Source organism: Diabrotica virgifera, chromosome 8, assembly GCF_917563875.1.
Source record: "Diabrotica virgifera virgifera chromosome 8, PGI_DIABVI_V3a".
NCBI lineage: Eukaryota > Metazoa > Arthropoda > Insecta > Coleoptera > Chrysomelidae > Diabrotica > Diabrotica virgifera.
In genome coordinates this window covers 219,833,402-219,845,775 of record NC_065450.1, presented here as the reverse complement: position 1 = coordinate 219,845,775, position 12,374 = coordinate 219,833,402, and the positions used below count along the sequence as shown (strand labels likewise).

Here is a 12,374-nt window from a genome sequence, read left to right as displayed (position 1 = left end):
AGTTTAACTTTAAATTATCGAAATTGTATTGAAGCACAATAAAAATATAATCGATTAATAAATTTTATTCGATGAATAACTATTCATTGATTTATTTGTTGTTGGTGAAACCGGCGCATAGAGATCCAAAAGCTCACCTGATTTTCTTCTAACTCGGATTTCAGATCTTCTTTCAATTGTGTCTCATCTATTAGCTTCCTTGTTAACGAGGTTATTTGTCCTTCTAAATTATTGTTATTTTTAGAATCCAAAATGGCACCTACTGGTTGTTTTGTGGTTAGACAGAGGATGGCATTGGCTTCTTGTTTTAATTTTTCTAGACAAACGCTTAACTCATTCTTGACATCTAAAAAGAATTCAAATGTTAAAACTATTGGAGACCCCTTTGTATATTACCTATACCTCGTTTTTAAACTAGGAGGAGTAATTCAAATTTACCGCACCGTAATGCTTGTTTGTAATTGGTCCAACCGCAGGCAAGTTTACTCCACTAAATTATGAAATTTTGACACTATAGACAATTATGAAATTTTGACACTATTGGCATTTAAAATGTATAGGTTAATTAAGTTATATCGGCGATTTTTTTTTGTGTTCTACATTATTCCTTTAGTTTTTAGATTTTCATATCCAGTTGCACCAACAAATAAACGATTGATTTTTTAATTTGGATTGCCCGTTTATTTTAAAATATTGTCAAAAAATTGTCAATTAAAAACAGAAATTTTAACGATTCTCCCGAAAAATATTAAATTTTTTACCATCAAATATAATAACCGAACACTTTTCTTTCGAAAAAGGTAAAAATTTAATATTTTTTGGGAGAATCGTTAAAATTTCCTTTTTTAATTTGACAGTTTTTTGACAATTATATTTTAAAATAAACGGGCAATCCAAATTAATCGTTTATTTGTTGATGCAACTGGACATTAGTCTACTGTTATACAAAACTGAGTCGTTTTTGGAACACTTTAGCGACGTTTTAGTATAATATAATATTTCGCTGGTACCTATGATTAATGTGATTCCTAATACATTTCCAGTGAAAATAATAACTCTTTGATAAGTGTTGACGATACAATTCTTTTTTATATGTGTGTCCGCGAAGATTATAACTCCCAAAATATTTATAACGAAAAGATTTAGTTCATAATAGATGCCGACGAAAACAATTATTTCCCTTTCTGTTTCTGTTTCTGCCGACGAAAACAATTATTTATGACAACTTTTTACTAATTATAATTTTCGTGGACCCACAGAAGAAATGATGTTTTTTGCTGATACTCCTCAAAAAATAAATTTTTTCGCTAACACTTTATTAGGGATTATAATTTTCACAATCATATAATCGAAAATAATATTTTTCGCGGCGTTCATTGAAAGTTCTACTCTTAACGGCATTTTTCGGAGCTATACTTTTCGTAGGCGGCGGCGATTTATGGTTTTATGTCGAAGGCCGAGATGATCAACCAAATAAGAAAATGAATCTGGTTATTTTTCTAGAGACATTATTGGATGTGAATATGTTTTTGAGTTTACTCCTCCTGGTTTAAAAGCAAGGTATAGAACCTAATAATCTTAACGTTTTTGTGAGATCGGTCACTTCGGTACACTTTATGTTTTATGTTTTGTGAACATAAACTCAACATTTAGTTTTCAATACTTCTTTTCTTTATTAAACTTTTTGAAAACGATTTCCGGAGTGGAAGTCGAAACGTGGAATTGTCATTACGATCAACTGTGGCTAATCATATAAAGTGTGGGCCAAAGAAAACAGTTCACCTCGATATTTGGCAGTATTTATTATATTTTAAGGAAATGAAGAAAGGTCGATTATTGATCTAAGGGTGACACATTTTTACGGTACATACATCTGTCATTTGTCAACCCCCTCCCTTCCACTTCCCCCACCCCTCATTTTTAAATAGCGAATGGGGGTCGTGTGCTAGCTCATTTGAAAGGTTATTCAATTCTCTATTCAGTAATATTAACATTGACATAATTATTTATACAGGGCGTCCAAGAAAAATTATTTTGAATTAAATTAATTGACACAAAAAGAAGAATGTATGTAATTTATTTAACTCAAAATACATTCTACTGCTGACAGAAAACAGAAAAAAATGTTTATTTGATAAATAAACATTGTTTGTTGCTTAAATTCAATATTCAACCTACCAAGAGTCAGAAGGTGGCAGCTTGAACATTGAAATTAAGCGAAAAGCAATGTTTATTTATCAAAAAACATTTTTTTTTCTGTTATGTGACAGCAGTAGAATGTATTTTGAATTAAATAAATTACATACATTCTTATTTTTGTGTCAATTAATTTAATTAATTTTTTTTTCTTGGGCACCCTGTATAAATAATGATGTTAATGTTTATATTGCTAAATAGAGAATTAAATAGCCTTTCAAATGAGCTAGCACACGACCCCTATTCCCTATTTAAAAGTGAGAGGTGGGGAAAGTGGAAGGGAGGGTGTTGACAAATGACAGATATATGTACCGTAAAAATGTATCCCCCTTAGATCAAAATTCAACCTGTTTCGGCATTTCCTTAAAATCGAATAACTACTGCCAAATATCGAAGTGGACTGTTTTCTTTGGCCCACATTGTATAAACATAACATTTAGACAAAATCAACTTAATATAAATCCATACATGTTTGACCCTATAAAAACAAAATAATGACTCTTACCAATAGAAACGTCTTTCGAATCTGCTTCTTCTGGTGAACTACTCTCAATAATATTGATCAAATCAGTGAAGTTGGGCGTCAGATGGACTCTGGTGATATTCAAAGTACTGTCACTGGTTTTACTGGAGGTCGAAGGGCTCGATCTGGTCAAGTTCAGCTCGTCGTCTATTTGGGACATGTTCTTGTCGAATCCTTGTTTCAATAGTTCTTCGACGAGAGTATTGTTCAATTCATCCTCGCATTGTGTAAAATATTTTAACAGTTCTCCGAAAAGGTTGTGCATGGAAGCCACTCGTTGCTTCAAGATGTCTCTGATAGATAGACAAAAATATATAACATATTATATTAATATTGAATCAGTGATGCATTTAACCGTTCATATGATCTAAGAATAAAACACTGAAGCCTTTGTTTTCTAAATTCACAAACTTACATCGGTCAAACTAGTAGAACCTTTAACAAACATATAGCAGAACACAACAGCTTTCAATAATAGAAAAACAGATTACGTACTGTTACGGTTTTTTTAAACCTTCACAATTCATTTATATATGTTAAACTGAAAGACATTTAAATACTTTAAAACCCCCTGGTTACGCCTATGGTAGTTCCTATAAAATAGTTGGTTCGTTCGCAAAATGGGTCTGTTGAGTTGTTTTAGGAATGTCTGAGAACGTAGAAATGTGTGTACCGCTATCTTTTTCTGACTCACAGCCCTTGTATAGGTTCTTGTCATATAACTAAATCAGCCGTGGTTCCGTGCTCAGATGTTCGTTTTGAGCCATGGACTCGAATGACATTAAGGAAAGGCGGTTGACATCCGGTCTCTTTGATTGGGGCTTGACGACATCGGCCATTGTAAAGTGGAGAACTTTGCAAATCCGATTCATCAGCGATAATTCAGCTGAGTTTATGAAAACTCACCGTTATTTGAAGGGCTTGTGCCAGTGACGGATTTAAAGCTAGGAATATTTTGTAAGCCGATGAAAAGTTTTAATTAGTTATTGTGACATAACCTCAGCTTGGGACATGCGAGTATATTAGAAGTTTATACTATAATCAATAGTTTTGGTCGTTGTGGTACGCTTGGACTAATGCCCTGTCTTTCTTAGGCTGTTTTCATCACTCGAGGCTAAGGGAAGGTCCTGGTAACAACCCCTATCTGTGGCCACATAACACCTCAGGTAAATATCTTTAGAGCTATTATTAGGCTTATAGCCTCTCGTATTTCTACTGTCTCACATTTTCCCTACGACAGTTTTGTTTTCTATCCTTGGTAAGCCAACTTCTTGAGGACATAGCTAGTGGCCCTCTAGCAACCACCATCTAGAGCTAGTAACCAGCTAGTAGCTAGCACCTTTAGTGTAACCAGAGAAACCACGATTGGAACACCACCTACTACACCAGTAAGCAAGAACAGAGACGTATAAGTTGGTACCAATAACAACGTAACATAATATATCCTATACTGTGTCCATACCTACCACTTTGTTCAGATCTAAGTCCTTCCTGTTACCCTCATTGTATACCTGAATTGAACGCTATACGAGGGTATTAATTTTAACAGAGTAATTACAGGGTATTACATTATATTAATTGTACTTGTTAATTGTTAATTCCACGGGTAGACTTGAAAGAAGTAGGTATTTGACAATATTAATATAGTATGGTACGGTACATTATCTGATTCTTGCTGAACGTAGGTACTTTTGATTCATCAGGGTGTATTGTACATTTATATTTTCTATATGCAAGGTAACAACGGTGTACTGTATGTGATAAATTAGGGTTTTTGAGTCTTTACAGTATTTTATATTTAATAGTATTCATATTTCAATAGTCATTACATTTTTCTAATATTTTGCTTCATTTTCTGTTTTTATTTTGTGTTTTGTAGTTATCGGTTGTTTTAGTGCTCAGAATTAGCCAGGATCCCCTTCTGTGAACTCACTAATAAATCCCTGAGATGAGATAGAGAGATTAACTGTATATTTTGCATTTTACTGTATTTGTATTTTATATTATAGAATATATTAATATTCATTTTATTTATTCAGTAACATCTCTCTATAGTCTGTCCCATCTCGACTTTACAGTACACGAACAAACGGCAATACAATCCTTATGGGAGTTTTTAGCGCGGCGATGCCGATTTTCTTCAAAAGAATTTTCAATCGGACATTACCAAGGTCCTAAAAATGTAGGTCCTAAAAATGTAGGTCCCTAAAAATGTTAAATTAAAACTAAGGCATCAAAACATCAAAGAAACATGAAACGTAAATCACGTTTCATGGAAATAAAACACTGCTAAACAAATAGATGTCCGGCCATTTATGAAACTCTCCGAAAATAAAAATGTTTTATGAGCATGAATCACACTCGTTTCATTGGTAGGCGGACTTCAAGATTTGTTTACCTGTGTTTTATTTTCATGAAACGTGTTTTACGTTTCATGTTTCATGTTTCTTTGGTGTGCGGCTTGCCTAACCCGTTACAGTCAAGTAAAACAATATTTTTCATTGTTTTTTTGTGAGTGATAGTCATTTTCGAAAAGTAATCAGCAATTTTATAATCGATATGCGTAATAACTTTTTTTGGTTAAGAATGTTAGAATATTCAACATTAAAAGTGGATGTTGTTCTATGGTTGTTAATTTATGTATTGACAGTATAGACAGTTCTAAAGTAATGTCAAGAAAAATATAAAATAAATAGTCAGTCAAGTTTAAGTAAAGTTTTATATTATCCTACCAGGTCCTACAGTTGAGAATAAATAAAGTATAATTGTTGATGGTCAGTTCACCTAAATTAAATTATAACAAAGAATATTAAATAAGCTTAAAATTATTACTGATAACATTGTATTGAGTAACTCATTGCTTATTTGGAAAATTTGGATCCTAATTGCAGTTTATTGTTATTCTTAATGACTGATTTCCAAGATGAAATTAATGTCATTTTAATGTGTTGACACCCTACGACAGTGGCAGTGAAAGTGAGGAAGACGGGATTATAGAAAGAAGCTAAAATATATAGTTTAAATGTATTTTAATTATTTCTGTAGGTACCTACGTATTTATTAAGGTTTAACATATTTATGCGTTTAAATACATTATTATATAAATGTTTTATACAAAATTATTTTTATTTTGTTCACATAAAGGTATCTTTCGAAAAAAAAAAGTTTTAGAACCCCTGACAGCGACAAAATGTCAATAATATTAATTCCTAAGTTATTAATAGTTTTTTTTTTATTCTGGCCTTGGTTTATAACCTTTAGCCACGTAATTAAATATAAAATTATTATTCATTCATAAGTACAAAATTGTCCAATATACACTTAAAAATAAAGAATAATAAAAAATAAGGCTTACAAATAACAATGTCTACTTACTATGTTAATAAATACAACTATGCTATTTTTTTTGTTTTTTCTTCACTACGGTAGGAACTAAATCCGATTCATCCTCTCAAAGATTTAGAACCTCTTAGTGATTTTTTTTTATTTATTTATTTTTTTTTTATTTTTTTTTATTTTTAATTTTTTTTAAATATATATATTTTTTTTATTTTTTTTTTTTACTTTTTTATATATATTTTTTTTCGAACATACATAGGTTACAAAATAATATAATTAATTACAAGAAATATCTCATTCATACATTACATAATACAAAGGAAATACCTATCCATTCAAACGATCAGTTTTACATTCACACTTTTAATTTAATTTTTTGAAGAAATGTCATAGTTATTAATAGTTATCCTATAGAAAAAAGAATGTTTGCTTAAAACCTGTTTCTGATAAAATTTGGCATCACTGTTGGTCATAAGAACCTGTACTGTAAAGTCAAGGTGGGACGCACAATAGCTTTATTTTTTATTTTCGTAACAGTACGCACTTCACCTTCAAGATCATAATCATTCTTTTAATGACCAATTTCAAATTCTCCATATTCAAAATAAAGCGCTAAGTTGTTTTTATTAGAGTCTATGGAAATTAATTAATTAAAAAGTTCAGATATAATTCTGAATGACTAACTTAAGATACTCCTACTAAGAGAGCTATAGCTATAGCTCTCTCCTCCTCAAATTATTCACTTGGAGACTATGAAATAAAATTCATATGTAATAAATTTTGTGGAAGTGTAGAAAACAACAGTTTTCAGTGGTCTATTCTTAGATATTAATATTGCTTGATTAAACAATAGTCAATAGTAAACCATGAACGGGCATAAACTTACCTTTCTTTCAAAATTTCCATTTCGTCCTTGTTTAAACTCTCATCGTCTCTCAACTTGCGTCGCTTAGCTCCGTCTAAAACTCGTTGAGAAACTTCATCCAAAATCTTCCGATGTTCCTCTTTCAATTTCTCTAGCTCCAATCGGTGTTCTTCATTCAAAACCATCTTGTCCGCTTCGTGCTTTTCGGTAAATCTATCTCTTATGCGTAGAAGCTCTGATGGCCATTCGTCACTGTCGGGTTCACTGGCAGCCAGGCGCTAAAATCATCAATATTCGATATAGTTTTCAGGTGTAGGTACGGACAAATAATCCCTCGATAAATAATCCCGGACAAAAAATCCCCAGACAAAAAAGCCCCACAAAAAATCCACACAAATAATCCCCACAAAAAATTCCGGTCAAATAATCCTCATAAATTTTTTTGGACATAATATCCCCACAAAAAATTCCGGACAAAAAATTCCCAAGAAATATTTGCTCCCGAATACCTCTCAAAAGTTTTCCCGTGAACGCAATCGACGCAAATGTTTTTTAGCCTCAGTGCATAAGAGTTATAGCAATCGCCATGAAACCGCTTTTCGACACAAAAATAATGATTAGAAATTGAGGGGGTTAGAAGTAAAAGGGTTTAAGTGCACTTTTTTTAAATTGTACTCTAAGTACATATTCGCATACTTAAATGGTATTATCTTGGTAGTAAAATGATTTAAGCATATTTCGCCCCACAGTCGCCATCTATCGCCATTACATTTAGTTCACTGAAAACAATTGCCGTTTGATTTGGTAGTAAATAGGTTTAACGTGCGCTTGAACCGTTTTACCACAAAACTATTTTTAGTATTCTGTAAAACCAAATATTAATAAACGGGATTAAGTGCGCTTGAATCATTTTACCACAAAAATTTGTTTTGGTATTCTGTAATACGTATACACAGTAATACAGGATTAATTTCAAGTAAATAAATATTAGATTTGTGATCAATTTTGAAGACTAATTAAGTATTATGCAACGTACCAGTTGTAGTTACACTATGGATAACAGCTGGGATAAAAATGATTAGTAATATGTAGTAAACATCTGCACCTGAACCGTTTTACCAGTAACATTTATCAACACCATGTACGGATTCAAGTACATTTTTTAATAATTGAAAAAAAAAGGAAGGATATAGTAAGAGTAATAATCTACCCCTATATTTTTTTCATTTTATAGTACATTGTACACTAGACATATTTTAGTTTAATGACTCCTAGAATTTATAAAACTCAAACAACTTTGAAGCTGATTATCTCAGAACTATCAAAACTGCACTTAAACCCTTTTAAGTCTGGCCCTCTCAATTAAGATTAAGCATGAATTGCAATTTCGAATTCCAATTTCCTATTCCAACTGGTTCTCTCCAGTGCGGATTCACGCCGAAAACTTCAAATTTTACCTGATAAAAGAGTGCGAGACTTTTTAAAAATCGTGGAAAATATGGGAAATGGACTAAGACGGTGAGAATCGTATTGTAATTATTCGCTTAAATCTTTTTTTACTCTGCTTTCAATAACTCTGTTCAAAACATTGCCTATTAGAATAGAATAGAATAGAAATATGCTTTATTGTCAATGAAAATTTTTACAATTTTATGGACAAAGCTTACATACAGTCAAAAGAAAACATAATATCAATAACAAATAACAACAAGTACAATTTACTAAAATAAGATAAATCGTCAATATATGTACAGTATAATATAAGATATAAAAGCCAAGACAAAAAAAAAAGAATGTGTGTGTACTTTGTACGCACGTAAGAAGTTATACTTCTATTATATGATTTAAACGAAATTAATATACTTTTTATTTATATTTTGTTTAAATATTAAACTAATTTATACTTACTACTTCTCAAACATTTTTATTAGAACAGTGCCAAAAATTAAAATAATAAAAGAATAAAACACACACAAACACATTAAACAAGCCACAAATGATGTCTGAACATTAATTGTCGAAAAATTTTTAAACTAAATACGTATTTTCTGAAAATACAATTATATAATAAATATACTTCAATCATAAAATGTATTAAAAAAAACAAAAAAGAAAGTTTCTATTGGGACTCGAACCAGCGCTGATAAGAGCGGTTGGTATTGGAATTCATTCGCCTTCTCCGCTTAGCCACGGACACTATGTGTCATTATTTACGAAGATCGACTAACTAAACGGATTAAACTTGTGATATTTTGATATTTTGAAAATTGATCAAATTATTTTAATTTTGAATTGAAATGATTTAGAATTGAAAAAATACAACAAAACATATAGTAAAAAACAATATATTAGGTGAATATTGATAGAAATTTTGATGGTAATCAAATTATATTAATAAAAGTATTACATACTATGTATTTTGGCAGATCAAATAGGTAGGTTTATACCCATGATACATTTTTTTTTTTTTTTTTTTTTTTATATATTTTGGCTTTGACTTACCGTCATACTGCCAGACACATAAGGAATACAAGTTATCAAGTTATACAAAACAGGTTTAAAACAAAGATAACAACTAAAAGGTATTAAGTAACACTAAGCTTAACAGCTAAAACTACTAACTACCAAAGGTATTAATTAAAAATGTTTAAGGGAATTATAATGATAATTTGCTGTCTTTTAAAAAGTTAATTAAAGAGTTGTATACATCTACAGAACCAAGTGATAATAAATATAGTATATTCCAAGGAGTTGCTACTTTACATTTTAATAAATCATTTATTAATTTAGATGAGTAAATTGTATTTTTAGAACAACCAAAAAATATATGATCTAAATCACTTTCCTCTTCACAATGCTCACATTTATCATTATCCAAAACCTGTATTTTAAATAAATGCTTTGGATAACATGCGTGCCCGAATCGTACTCTAATAATAGAAGTTATGTACTTTCTAGAAGCTCTACAAGACTTGTACCAAGGAAATTTGGGAATATCGGGCTGAATTAACGAGTATCTATTTTGATTCACAAAAGAGTATTCCTTCCACTGGTAGTTCCACTCCCGATGCAGTGTTGACTTGAAAGAGATTATACTATCAGTCAGTGTTATTTTATGTAGAATACTGGTATCGGATGAAACGCTTTCTTTGGCTAATAAGTCGACATACTCATTATGTTCAAATCCTGCGTGTGCTTTAATCCAGATAAAATGTACATTGATTCCTTTGGTTAAAAGATTTTGTTTAATATGTTTAATTTTATAAATGTATGGGCAGTCTTGGATGTTTGGGGGTCCATATTTACCAAGAGATTTCAATACTGCTAAGGAGTCAGACAAAATTATAATATGGGCGAAATCAAATTCAGCTACATATAGTAAAGCTTCATATATTGCAATAGCCTCTGCTGTATAAATCGAAGTCTCCGGTGTCAGTTTGAATTTCTTTTCTATATGTCCCGATGGTATAAAAAAGGCGCATCCAGTTCCATCTGCAGATTTAGACGCATCTGTATATAGAGCTATTGACTCATTGTAACTATTCGTTATGGATAAAAGAATATTTTTATTTAAATATATGTTTTCACTATAATTTGGTACAATAATATCTGTAGGAGAAAAGAAAGAAGAGTACGCGTAGTTTTTGAATAAGTCGTTCGTTTTATCTATATTTTTTAAGAGTACTATATTTTGATTATAAGCTTCACACAGTAAGGGAGATTTCTTTTTTTGCCAATATTTATTGGTTAGATCATGGCAACTTAAAGTCACTATTTTTTGGTATAGAAGAGGGTTAATTAAGTATACTTTCATTAAATATTTTTTGGACAAAAAACTTCGTCTTAGATTTAAAGGAGGTTCCAAGGCTTCCAAATATAAAGCTTGTACTGGAGTGGATCTCATAGCTCCTAGACATATTCGTAAGGCTGAATTATGTAAAACATTGATTTTGTTTAGTAGTGCATTACTTGCTGATCCATACAAAACACTGCCGTAATCGAAAATAGATCGTATGTAAGCTTTATAAAATAATAAACTTACTTCAACATCCGATCCCCACCAAGTTCTATTAATTGATTTAAGAAAGTTTATTCCCTTATTACACCTGTTCAACATGTCGTCAATATGTAACTTCCAGGTCAATTTTTGGTCGAGTATCATTCCAAGATATTTAATTTTATTTTTAAAAGAAAATTTATGCCCACCTAAGGTGATTGTGCTAATATTAGGAAAGTTATGTCTGGTAAATAAACAAACTTGTGATTTACTGCATGATAATTCAAAGCCATTTTCAATAAACCATTTTTTATGGAGACCATAGACACTATTCAAGTTTTCAATGGATTGCTGATATTTCTTGTGTTCTGTGTACAAACAGAAATCGTCAGCATATTGTACAACATTAAATGCAATATTGTTAATAGTGATGTTGTGTAGATCTGCTGTGTAAATGTTAAATAAAATAGGGCTCAAAACGGAGCCCTGAGGTAATCCTTTATTATTAAGTCTAGGGCCTATAAGAGTATGATTATTTTTTAAATAAATTATTCTATTTTTATACAGGTTTACAATGTTAGAAGCAAACTGTGATGGAATATTAAAAAATGTAATCATTTTTTCTTGGAGAATTGAAAGAGAGACAGAGTCATAAGCACCTTCGATGTCTAAAAATAAAGCGGGCACATAACTGTTCCTGGAAAAACTGTTCTGAATGTCTACAACAAGAGTTGTTAAGGAATCTAAAGTTCCATAACCTTTTTTAAAACCATGTTGGTTAGCGGGTAAAGGATTTTGATCCCTTAGCCACCAATCCAACCTAATCTTAACCATCCGTTCGAGAGTCTTCAATATACATGATAATAATGATATCGGTCGGTAAGCTTCAGCTAATTTAGGGTCTTTCCCCGGTTTGGGAATAGGAACGACTATAATACGCTTAAAATCTATTATGCTGTTGCCTTCAATAATTATCTGGTCAAATATATTTAAAAGTAATTGTTTTGCGTTATCTGGTAAATGTTGTATCATAGGATATTTGATTGCATCGTATCCTGGTGAGGTACTAACGCGATTATCAAGGGCAAAATCTAATTCAGTTCTCGAAAAAGGTGTAAGGAGAAAATGATTCTGATCAGATGGAAGCGTTTTAGAATTAATAACATCTAACTGGTTATTTACGTAAGGTGGAGCTATTTTATCGAAAAAATCGTCTACCCATGAATTACTTAGAGGTAATGAAAAATTAACTTTTTTCCTATTCATTTTTCTTGCTTGATTCCAAATAAGACTAGATGGAGTTTGTTTATTTAATTTTGAACACCATGCAACCCAACTTTGTTTGGCCTTTAATTTCAGGAATTTTTTGACACGAGCATTTACTTCTTTGCATTTACAAAAATTTTCAGGAGAAGAATTGTTTTTATAGTTTATTAATGCCTTCTTTCTTTCTG

The 12,374-nt window shown here is 31.1% G+C and overlaps 1 protein-coding gene across 4 annotated transcripts in view; it reads right to left on the bottom strand.

Annotated features, from left to right (window-relative positions):
* The window catches only part of LOC114336636 (golgin subfamily A member 4), a 142,247-nt gene that overhangs the window by 108,364 nt on the left and 21,509 nt on the right, over positions 1-12,374 (bottom strand). For all 4 annotated transcript variants that reach the window (XM_050658063.1, XM_050658066.1, XM_050658067.1 and 1 more), the window contains 3 exons: positions 6,945-7,201; positions 2,702-3,012; positions 138-346 (listed from right to left, as the gene is read on the bottom strand). In XM_050658063.1, coding sequence (XP_050514020.1) covers positions 138-346; positions 2,702-3,012; positions 6,945-7,201 — 777 coding nt within the window. The remainder of the gene's footprint in view (positions 1-137; positions 347-2,701; positions 3,013-6,944; positions 7,202-12,374) is intronic.